Source organism: Balaenoptera borealis (assembly GCF_965194805.1).
Source record: "Balaenoptera borealis genome assembly, chromosome: 13".
Taxonomy (NCBI): domain Eukaryota; kingdom Metazoa; phylum Chordata; class Mammalia; order Artiodactyla; family Balaenopteridae; genus Balaenoptera; species Balaenoptera borealis.
The window spans coordinates 33,527,905-33,540,292 of NC_138870.1; the positions used below are offsets into that span (position 1 = coordinate 33,527,905).

The 12,388-nt window shown below is 34.2% G+C and overlaps 1 protein-coding gene across 10 annotated transcripts in view; it reads left to right on the forward strand.

Annotated features, from left to right (window-relative positions):
* Nucleotides 1-12,388, forward strand: part of LRRK2 (leucine rich repeat kinase 2) — a 194,334-nt gene that overhangs the window by 158,806 nt on the left and 23,140 nt on the right. For 7 of the 10 annotated variants that reach the window (XM_082349300.1, XM_082349306.1, XM_082349305.1 and 4 more), the window contains 7 exons: nucleotides 178-372; nucleotides 1,634-1,827; nucleotides 3,073-3,145; nucleotides 5,170-5,354; nucleotides 8,613-8,765; nucleotides 10,044-10,256; nucleotides 12,080-12,147. In XM_082349300.1, coding sequence (XP_082205426.1) covers nucleotides 178-372; nucleotides 1,634-1,827; nucleotides 3,073-3,145; nucleotides 5,170-5,354; nucleotides 8,613-8,765; nucleotides 10,044-10,256; nucleotides 12,080-12,147 — 1,081 coding nt within the window. The other 3 variants (XM_082349302.1, XR_014233101.1, XM_082349309.1) reach the window with 3 other exon arrangements.

Genomic DNA, 12,388 nt, shown 5'->3' on the forward strand with positions numbered 1-12,388 from the left:
CTTAATATCTATAGTTTGATTGTTAATCTTGTTGCTCTGAATGGGTCACAGTTTAAATAACAGATTTAGGTTTAGTGCTATAACATTTAATACTACATTATTTATAATGATATGATCTTTCAAGAGGGCATGTGTTAACCTGATGTGTGTTATTTTGTTATTTTTTAACTTTCTCAGGTCTTTGACATTTTGAATTCAGCTGAGTTAATCTGTCTGATGAGGCGTATAGCAATACCTAAAAACTTTACTGTTGAATGCATGGTTGCTATGAATCATAACAGCAAGAACGCAAGCATTTGGCTGGGCTGTGGGCACACTGACAAAGGACAGCTCTCCTTTCTTGACTTAAATACAGAAAGATACACTTCTGAGGTAAGTCCAAGTACCATTTAAATTAGTGAAACTCCAGAAAACTCACTTTGCAAATTATTTTAAAGCATGTACCAATTGAAAATTACTTAGGGGTTCTCAGTGTACAGGTGCGAAGGGTCCAGCTGGGACTGGGGGAGGACTTGAAGAACTGGCATTTGGTTTTGGACACAGCTATCTGGGTTCAACCGCTGGGCAGAACCTTTTGTCAGGGGCCCAGCCAAGAACCAGGCCTGTGAGATTCCCGAGGGTGTCCATGACTTTCAAGTGGACTGCAGTGACTGGTTCTTTAAAAAAAAAAAAAAAGTTACTTATGAGGAAATAAAATAAGAGGTAATACAGGAGTGTTATTAAATTAGCTTCCTGTTAGAACAAGTGTATTCACATGAAATGAAGTAGTGTGTGTTTTGTTTTAAAATCACAGTATATGTGTGTCTTAGGTCAGGAATGCTAGAAACACAGCCTGAAACAGGGAATCTTATATAAGTGATTCAAGGAGAGAGAAACTTTTAAGGAGGTATGGGAAGCCACATAGATCAGGGGAAGAAGCTTAGCAAAAATGTAGTGTCTGAGGAAGTCTAGCCTCAGTCTTTACCCACAAGAAACTCTGGAATGTGAATAACGGCACAGATTTATCCCTTCACCAGGCAAGGGGTCCAGTATTTCATTCCCACTTATCAGTCAGTCATCAGCTGCAATTTGCCCAAGGGTAGGGGTGGCATAACCTCCCAACCATTTCTGAAAAAGCCGGTTCCCATGGGCTGAAGGTAGTGAAGGGTGCAGCTCTGAGCTCTTAGTAGCCAACACTCAGAGCAGCCAGGGGTGGGTGATAGAGGAGATCTGGGCATGGCTTCTGCAAGATGGATCAATAAATTATATTGGGAAATATAAGGTAAATTTCTAGACTTAAAAAACCTTATATTTTGACTGTTGCCTTGAAAGAAATGTTGTACCTAAACATTATTCTTAAGGTTGAACAATCCTCTTATATTATTTTGATGGAGTGAGAAATGATACTGAGAAATAATTTTCAATTTTTAAATTTTAGTTTCAGGTGCATTCTAGACAGGCATTTTAAAAATTTTTTTGCCAGTTAACTCATTTATTGTTGAAAGTTAAATAAAATTGGCATTATTTTTAAAATTAAAACCAAGAAAGTAAAAAGAGTTAAGTATGTGGATTACATAATATTTTCATTCTATGTAAGTTCTAGTCACTTAAGCTAGAACCAAGTCCTTTAGAGTGTGTTTTCTTTTCTTAACAGGAAGTTACTGATAGTAGAATATTGTGCCTAGCCTTGGTGCATCTTCCTGTTGAAAAGGAAAGCTGGATTGTATCTGGAACACAGTCTGGCATGCTCCTTGTCATCAATACTGAAGATGAGAGAAAGAGGCATACTCTTGAAAAGATGACTGATTCTGTTACTTGCTTGTATTGCAATTCCTTTTCCAAGCAAAGGTAAGGTAGTGATTTTGACCATTGGGGGAAAATTACATATCTTTTAGATGACTTAATTGTGTGCAAAATTGTTACAGTATCAACAAAGGTTGCTCATTTTTAACATTTTTCCGTTGGTTGCATATATTAAAGGGAACTATAGGAAGCCACAAAGATATTTGTATTTTTCTGTATACAGATCAAGCTGAGACAGTAAAAAAATAGGTCAGTCATTTCTTCAGGCTTCCAGCCTTGCTCCTGGTTTTATCTCAACTATGGCTCTAACTCTTCACCACTCAGCACATCAGTTCACTTTTGTAGGGCCTCTACAAAGATGAGGTCTCATTCATTCTTACTTTGAATACATGTGTATCAATAAACTGTTATATGCCAGTCTAAAGCATATCACTTAACTAACTACCAAATTGGAAAAAAACTTCAGTAGATGAATTCAGAAGTTGTCAATAGGTAAAATGGCTTAACCATTATCAGTCGAAAGGATCTTATCTCAGGAATTTATCGAAATGGCAGAATTTCCGGTGTAACAGGTTAGTTGCTGTAATATTTGGGGCAGTATGATTTCCAGGAGCCATTTAGATTATGCACCATATACTTCTCTGGTTTAAGTCAGTACTGGAAAATAAAAAGTATTAGAAAAATGTGAAGTCCAAGTTTTTGGTGGCTAAAATATAAACTCCACTGGCAATTTTGGAGTTGAAATTATTTGGATACTGTCAAATAAAAATTTCATCAGATGAAGTCAAATAGGCAAGGAAGACTTTAAGATTATTGCAGTAGGGGAGAGGGATTGGACTCAGCTCTGCTGAAATAAAAGGTGGGAGAGTTTTTAAACCCTGTAATGAGCTAGTGGAAAAGTACTGGAGGACATTGGGGGAGGGGGAGGGTCAGTGTGATTAGGCCATCTGTGTTTGCTGATTGTTGCTTATTGAAGTTAGGCTCCTACCGTCCCACAAAGACTAGGAGAAGGGGTACCATCCTTCCTGATGACATTTCAGAGAGGGCGCCCAGATCCTTGAGAAAGACATTCTTGAGTTGTAAAACTTGAAGAAGCTCTACAACTTAAATGGGCAGAGAAAGAAGTTGCAATTTAAGTTTTCTCAAGTAAATGCTATAAGGAAAAGGAGGTAGAGGCCAATAATCAGGAAGAAACCTATCTAAAGTTTAGTTAAGGTATGTGGGATGTTAAGACCATCTTGGTCAATATAAGCATTATTTTTGTAACAATTTTGACCTTTTTTCTTTTAGCAAGCAAAAAAAATTCCTTTTAGTGGGAACTGCTGATGGCAACTTAGCAATTTTTGAAGATAAAACTGTTAAGGTAAATGTTGAACGCATTCTGGATCAAAATTTAAGTTCTTTGTTTTATGTTTACTCATCACCGCCCTCCTTCTAACTGATTATAAACTCCCTGAGATTCTGGATCATATATTCTGCTTTTTATCTTTTTATTGCTTCAGGAAGTCTTGAACACAGTAGATTCTCTATAAGTACTTACTGATTAACTGTATATTTTATATGAATGAACCAAGGATGAACTGATAAATGAGATCTGATTTATAAGGTTAGGGTTGGAAATAATTCCATTTTTATATAACTGAAGTAGATAATTTCTTATAAATACATTGTGGAAAAAACAAGGGAAACAAGTTTTAAGTCTGGCTTGCTACCAACCTGTTCTTTTTCTTCTTTTTTTTTTTTTTAACATCTTTATTGGAGTATAATTGCTTTACAGTGGTGTGTTAGTTTCTGCTGTATAACGAAGTGAATCAGCTATGTGTATACATACATCCCCATAACTCCTCCCTCTTGCGACTCCCTCCCACCCTCCCTATCCCACCCCTCTAGGTGGTCACAAAGCACCGAGCTGATCTCCCTGTGCTATGCGGCTGCTTCCCACTAGCTATCTATTTTACATTTGGTAGTGTATATATGTCAGTGCCACTCTCTCACTTCTTCCCAGCTTACCCTTCTTCCCTGTGTCCTCAAGTCCATTCTCTATATTCTCTATGTCTGTGTCTTTATTCCTGTCCTGCCCCTAGGTTCTTCAGAACCACTTTTTTTTTTTTTTTTAGATTCCATATATATGTGTTAGCATACGGTATTTATTTTTCTCTTTCTGACTTACTTCACTCTGTATGACAGTCTCTAGGTCCATCCACCTCGCTACAAATAACTCAATTTCATTTCTTTTTATGGCTGAGTAATATTCCATTATATATATGTGCCACATCTTCTTTATCCATTCATCTGTCGATGGACACCTAGGTTGCTTCCATGTCCTGGCTATTGTAAGTAGTGCTGCAATGAACATTGTGGTACATGACTCTTTTTGAATTATGGTTTTCTCAGGGTATATGCCCAGTAGTGGGATTGCTGGATCGTATGGTAGTTCTATTTTTAGTTTTTTAAGGAACTTCCACACTGTTCTCCATAGTGGCTGTATCAATTTACATTCCCACCAACAGTACAGAAGGGTTCCCTTTTCTCCACACCCTCTCCAGCATTTATTGTTTGTAGATTTTTTGATGATGGCCATTCTGACCAGTGTGAGGTAATACCTTATTGTAGTTTTGATTTGCATTTCTCCAATGATTAGTGATGTTGAGCATCCTTTCATGTGTTTGTTGGCAATCTGTATATCTTCTTTGGAGAAATGTCTATTTAGGTCTTCTGCCCATTTTTGGATTGGGTTGTTTGATTTTTGTTATTGAGCTGCGTGAGCTGCTTGTATATTTTGAAGATTAATCCTTTGTCAGTTGCTTCGTTTGCAAATATTTTCTCCCATTCTGAGGGTTGTCTTTTCGTCTTGTTTATGGTTTCCTTTGCTGTGCAAAAGCCTTTAAGTTTCATTAGGTCCCATTTGTTTACTTTTGTTTTTATTTCCATTTCTCTAGGAGGTCAACCTGTTCTTTAACCTTGAAGAAATCATTTGACTTTCTGTTATTAAGGTTCACATTGATCATTAAAGAATTAGTTTCTCCATCCATCATTCATCTGTGGTTCCATCTAGTCATTCAACATCCTACCCATTCCTACTCTTTGTTATCAAAAAAGCTTATTATCTAATGAGAGACAAAGAAATAATTATAGTATAATCCCTAGGTTACTTCCTGTACAATTTTTGCATGGGGAAGTGAAGAGATTGGTTATAAGGATAACACATTGAATACCATTTGAATTAAATCCTGTTTTTATAAGTCCTTTGAAAAATGTATCCTGAATTTTTATTTTAATACCTCTAACCATTTAAGATGGTAAGTAGTTTTTAGAAAGCTGAAATTTTACACTGTTTCATTCTGTGGATACTCAATTTACTGAATGTGTTTTCTCTTTTTGGCAAAGTGTAAAGGAGCTGCTCCTTTGAAGACACTCAATATAGGAAATGTCAGCACTCCACTGATGTGTTTGAGTGAATCCATGAATTCAACCGAAAAAAACATTACGTGGGGAGGATGTGGTACAAAAGTTTTCTCATTTTCTGATGATTTCACCATTCAGAAACTGATTGAGACCAGGACAAATCAGCTGTAAGTTATTCCTATCTATGCAACTCATTTACCATTTTTTTCATGTTTATTCTTTATAATCAAGTCAATAATGCTATCGATAATCCCAAAGATCTTTCAAAATGCATACTTTATTTTTCTATTGTAAATTTAAATATTCATTATAGAACTTAGAAAGCAGAGGAAAATTAAAAAATCACCCAGTCTAATCACATTTGAGATAAAATATGAAAACTCATAGTAATTTTAGTAGTATCTATCAATCTAAATTTTTATAATTTTCATTATCTCTGTATCAAATTAAATATGGAATTTGAGAGGGATCAACTCATTATTTTACTAAAGATACGGATTTTACACATGTATTTTGTATAATTTTCTTTGTTATTTCTTTTTTTATTGAGGTATAGTTGATTTACAATATTATATAAGTTTCAGGTGTACAACATAGTGATTCACAATTTTTAAAGGTTATATTCCATTTATAGTTAAACTATTGGCTATATTCCCTGTGTTGTACTATATATCCTTATAGCTTATTTATTTTATACATAGTAGTTTTTACCTCTTAATCCCCTAACATTATCTTGGCCCTCCCCCCCTTCCCTATCCCCACTGGTAAACACTAGTTCTCTGTATCTGTGAGTCTGTTTCTATTTTGTTATATTCACCAGTTTGTTTTATTTTTTAGATTCTACGTAGAAGTGATATCAAACAGTATTTGTTTTTCTTTTACTTATTTCACTTATCATAATAACCTCTAAGTCCATCCATGTTGTTGCAAATGGCAAAATTTCATTCTTTTTTATAGCTGGGTATTATTCTATTGTATATGTATATATACCACCTCTTCTTTATCCATTCATCTGTTGATGGACACTTAGGTTGCTTCCATATCTTGGGTATTGTAAATAATGCTACTATGAATATTAAGGTGTGTGTATCTTTTCAAATTAGTGTTTTCATTTTTTTTTTTGGATAAATACCCAGGAGTGGAATTGCTGGGGCATATGGTAGTTCTATTTTTAGTTTTTTGAGAAACCTCCATACTGTTTCCCACAGTGGCTGCACCAATTTACATTCTCACCAACAGTGTATGAGGTTTCCTTTTTCTCCACATTCTTGCCAATATTTATTATTTGTGGTCTCTTTGATGATAGCCATTCTGACAGGTGTGAGGTGATATCTCACTGTGGTTTTAATTTGGATTTCTCTGCTGATTAATGATGTTGAGCATCTTTTCATGTGCCTGTAGACCATCTGTATGTCTTCTTTGGAAAAATGTCTGTTCAGGTCTTCTGCCCATTTTTTAATTGGGTTTTTGTTTTTTCTGATGTGGAGTTATAGGAGCTGTCTATATATTGTGGATATTAACCCTTTATCAATCATATCATTTGCAAATATTTTCTTCCATTCAGTAGGTTGTCTTTTCATTTTGTTGATGGTTTCCTTTGCTGTGCAAAAGCTTTTAAGTTTACTTAGGTCCTATTGTTTATTTTTGCTGTTATTTTCTTTGCTTTAGGAGACATATCCAAAAAAAAAAAATTGTTACAATTTAAGCCAAAGGGTGCTCAGCCTATGTTTTCTTCTAGGAGTTTTATGGTACCTAATCTTACATTTAAGTCTTTAATCCACTTAGAGTTTATTTTTGTATATGCTGTTAGAGAATCTTCTATATTTCATTCTTTTCCATGTAGCTGTCCTGTTTTTCCAGCACCACTTATTGAAGACACTGTCTTTTCTCCATTGCACATTCTTGCCTTCTTTGTTGTAGATTAATTGAACATAAGTGGGTGGGTTTATTTCTGGTCTCTTATATTCCATTGATCTATGTGTTTGTTTTTGTGCCAGTACCATACTGTTTTGATTACTGTAGCTTTGTAATATAGTCTGAAGTCAGGGAGTGTGGTTCCTTAAGTTATGTTCTTTCTCAAGATTGTTTTGGCTATTCAAGTCTTTTGTATTTCTATACAAATTTTAAAATTATTTGTTCTTGTTCTGTGAAAAATGCCATTAGTATTTTAAGAGGGATTGCATTGAATATGTAGATTACGTTGGGTAGTATGGTCATTTTAACAATATTAATTCTTCCAATCCATGAACACAGTGTGGGTTTCCATTGGTTTGTGTCATCTTCAATTTCTTTCATCAGAGTCTTACAATTTTCTGAGTACAGCTCTTTTATCTGCTGTAGTAGGTTTATTCCTTGTTATTTTATTCTTTTTGATGCAGTTGTTAATGGGATTGTTTCCTTAATTTCTCTTTCTGATTGTTTGTTGTTAGTGTATAGAAATGCAACAGATTTCTGTATCCTGCAACTTTAGTGAATTCATTGATGAGCTCTAGTAGTTTTCTGATAGCAACTTCAGGATTTTCTATGTATAGTATCATGTCATCTGCAAACAGTGACAGTTTTACTTCTTCCTTTCCAGTTTGGATTCCTTTTATTGCTTTTTCTTGTCTGATAGCTGTGTCTAGGACTTCCAGTATTATGTTGAATAAAAGTAACGAGAGTGGGCATCCTTGTCTTGTTCCTGATATTAGAGAGAATGCTTTCAGGTTTTCACCATTGAGAATGATGTTAGCTATGTGCTTGTCATATATAGCCTGTATTGTGTTGAGATATGTTCCCTCTATGACCACTTTCTTTAGAGTTTTTATCATAAATGGATGTTGAATTTTGTCAAAAGCCTTTTCTGCCTCTATTGAGATGATCATATGATTTTTATTCTTCAGTTTGTTAATGTGTTGTATCACATTGATTGATTTGTGGATATTGAAAAATCCTTGCATTGCTGGGTTAAATCCTACTTGATAATGGTATATGATCATTTTAATGTATTGCTGGATTTGGTTTGCTAATATTTTGTTGAGGATTTTTGCATCTATGTTTATCAGTGATACTGGCCTGTAATTTTATTTTTTATGTGTTTTCTTTGTCTGGTTTTTAGTATTGAGGTGATGCTGGCCTCATAGAATGAATTCAGGACCATTCCTTCCTCTAATATTCTGAAATATTTTGAGAAGGATAGGTGTTAACTCTTCTCTAAATGTTTGGTAGAATTCATTTGTGGAGCTCTCTGGTCCTGGACTTTTGTTTGCAAAGTATTCTATTCAGAATGGTTAGGCGATAATATGAAATAATTGCCAAATACTCTAGCCTATTTCTTTTTCAAAATAGTGTTAATCCTTTATATGCATTAAGAACTAACATAATAAGGTTGTATTATATTTAGAAATACTAGAAAAATGAAATGGCATTCTTTTCTTTCCCCCTAGGTTTTCTTATGCATCTTTTAGTGATTCCAACGTCCTAGCAGTGGTGGTAGACACGGCTCTTTATGTTGCTAAGAAAAATAGCCCATTTGTGGAAGTGTGGGACAAGAAGACTGAAAAACTCTGTGAACTGATAGACTGTGTGAACTTTTTAAAGTAAATTAATTTTTTAAAAAATTTTATTGTGAAAAGAATACTACATGAGACCTACCCACTTAACAAATTTTTAATTGTACAATATGTTGTTGGCTGTAGGTACAGTGTCATTGGTTCTTTATTTTATGCCTGTAAGAGCTGTCCTTACACTTCAGATTTCACAGAGAGAGGAAGTATGGCTTATTTTTCTTCCTTTCTACTTCTAAATAGAAAAATGTTAAAAAAAAAAAAACAAAACAACCATCAGAAACAAAATTGTTAATGCTTCTCAGCACCATCTGTTGGTATCCAGCAAATTTCATTTTTGAAAAAAACATAGGCACATAATAGATATGGTTTCCTCAAGGTATTACAAAGAAAAAGTCACAAAACAATATAAAATACGGGTGAAAAAATGTACCGGATTGACCTGTGCACTAAGGAGGGAAGATCAAGATGCCAGGCTGAGACCGCAGTGCTCAGTCTGATGCAGTGTGTCGGAGACTTCCCATCAAGCACATCCCTTGTTTGCTGCTGCTGGCACACAGGACCATTGCCAGCCTTATTTGCTAGCTACTTCATAGTTTTGTTCTGGTTTTACAGTATAGATTTTTTTATCTGCTGGAGAACATTTAGATTATATACCATATCCATAAAATGAGATTTCAGAGTTTACTTTCCTAACACCTTCTTAGTTTTTCTCTGGATGGTGAGGAGATTTATGTTCAGAAGAGCTGACAGTTCTGACTGGTAAAGGGTCCCTTACTTCCTGAAATTCTAAAATTATTACGATTCTTTTACTTCTGGATACCTCATTTTTGTCATGAATTACTCATTAGCTCAGTGAAAAATTCAGTCGTTTGTATTCATATCTTTTACATGTAGATGATTATAATTTTATTTTCCTCTATAACTTTTAGACTTCATAAAAACCTTTTGAAACTAACTTTTTTTTCCTTCATATTGGGCAAATTGGTTCTCTTTTTTTTGCTGGATTACATAGGCTTATTTATAAAAATTGTGTCTATCATATTTATTTCAGAATTTCTTGAAGTTAAGAGGCAATTGTGTAATCTTTGATCATTTATGCTTTATGTAGTGAAACGTGGCTCTTTGACATTCTATATTTAGAAAATTAGTTCTGTACAATTTTAATAGTATGTAATGTATGCTGTCATGTATTCATAATTTAAAATGTTACATATGTGTGTGTGTCTGTATATACAGAGAGAGACACATTTATTTTATCTCTTTATTTCTGAAAAAAGTATTAATGCATACTTTCCTTATGGTTTTTAGGGAGGAGCTGGTCAAAGCAAACAAGGAAGCGAAACACCAAATGTCTTATTCTGGGAGAGTGAAAACTCTCTGCCTCCAGAAGAACACTGCCCTCTGGATAGGGACTGGAGGGGGCCATATCTTACTCCTTGATCTTTCAGCTCGTCGAATCATCCGTATAATTCACAGCTTTTGTGATTCTGTTAGGGCCATGATGACTGCACAGTTAGGCAAGTTTCTTTCCTTTAGATCTTTTTTTTCATATTCTCTAAGACTATAAAAATAAGTTTTTATTTTAAATTTAAGTTTTCTCTTTACTTTCCAATGTAATGTGAAGTGTCTCAGAAGTTCACAGTGAAATTTTGCAGGATGTATTTTGAATAGGGCCCTTAAAAACATGGAGGGAATAGATGTTTTTAGTCCCATAAGAGAAGCAGATTATTGTAACCGAACACTAAATTTGGGTCTTACTTTCTCTTTGTTCTTTATAATTAAGACAAAAACATATAATGTTGAGTATTTTTAAGTTTTTGACCAAAGAAATTAAAACAGATGTTTATTTTGAGCATAGTTTAAGCTTCCTACTAGTTTTTCATTCTATAAATAAATTTATATTCTTGTAGCAATATATGCTGAACTTCACAATCTACAAATATTGACAAATCATAATGTTTTACTCAAGCTTTTATGTTTTTTCTTGTTACTCCTTTTCTACTTAAGTATGAAAAAATCATGATAGCACATGATACTCACACTTATCTATCTTCTTTTGACTAATTATTTGCTTTAGGGAATAGACTTAGTATATATAGAGTTGATCACAAAAATGGGGTTAAGTTCTGCAAAACTAGAGTTAATGTAGCTTTAGCAAATGAGAAATAAAATGTTTAACAGGGTAAAGAGAATAGTAAATTCCTTTTACAGGAATATATTAAGGAGTGAGACAAATGTTTCTCCTCAACCTCACCCATTTTCCATGAATGGGTGTCAGAGTTGCACAAGAGTTAGAATTAGGTGCTCCTAGTGACTGGTGACTACCAGGACACATGTCCACACCAGCAAACTAGTAGGTGTGCAGGGGGTTGTCCCTCTAGTCTTACTCACCAAGGTTGTTGTATCCTTTAACTTAATTTGTATGTATTGAGTCGGCCAAGAAGTTCATTCGGGTTTTTCCATACGAACTTTTTGGCCAGCCCAATACTTTGGGATCCAAATGGTTGTTCACTACTGACGTTATAGTGAGATTTCAATGGGTGTAATTGATTTTTTAAATAATTTAAACATAATGTACAATGTATGGCATGATCTGGCTTCACTCCAGCTCTCTAGCCCTTATCATTTGCCATATTCCTCTCTGCTTTTTCTGGTCTAGAAGAACATTCAGTCCCTCTTAAATACTATGCTTCACCCTACCTCAAGGTTTTATGTTTTATGTTTTATGTGTTTTGCCTAGTTAACTTAGTTACCGAGTATTAACTAATCTCCTCACTAGACCATAATCTCCATGTGGGTTGGGTCTGCTTTTGTTTGTTCCCTTTTATTCCCATGGCCTAGCCTAGGGCCTAGTACATAGAGGATTTTGATAAATATTTGTTGAATAAATTATTGAATGACTTGAGAATAAAGTATGGTTATGTGACAGGGTATCAGTATATTATCTGTCCATGCAACTCTCTATCCAGATGCTTCACATTTGACCAGTGCCTTGTAGTATCCAAAGCACTTTTGCACACACTGTCTCTTCGACATATAACTTTGGCTGGAGGGGTACTGTATAAATATTGAACCCATTTTGCAGAAAGGTTAAGCTATTTTCTCAGATTCACAAAATTAATAAGAATTATAATAAGGAGTAGATCACAAATTTTCTAACTTTAAAAAATTTCTGGTCATCTTGGAGAGTTTTTTAATTCAGTATAGTTGAGGGATCTCCTAAATAGTGGAATTGTAAGTTAAGTTCCAAGGTTTTTGTGTCTTAAATATGAACAGTTGTACTCTTTAAAGTCCAACTTATTATATTGTTTTAACAGAAAACTTTTATTTTTTGATAAAGGAAGCCTTAAAAGTGTCATGCTGGTTTTGGGGTATAACCGGAAGAGTACTGAAGGTATGCAACATCAAAAAGGTAATGTTTAATAGGATACTGTATTCCAAGCAGAGTGCAATGATGTGAATGATTATAACATATTATGTGTTTATACATTTACAGTAAATATTACATATGCTATAAAACTTTAGGCATTTTTAATTGGTAGCTTCTTTATAGTGCAAATAATTTAGATATAAATTTTTTAAATTAAGTTTTAGTGATTTAGCAGTGTTAAGTATTTATTTTTCAGGTGAAATAGAGATATCAACCACTATAA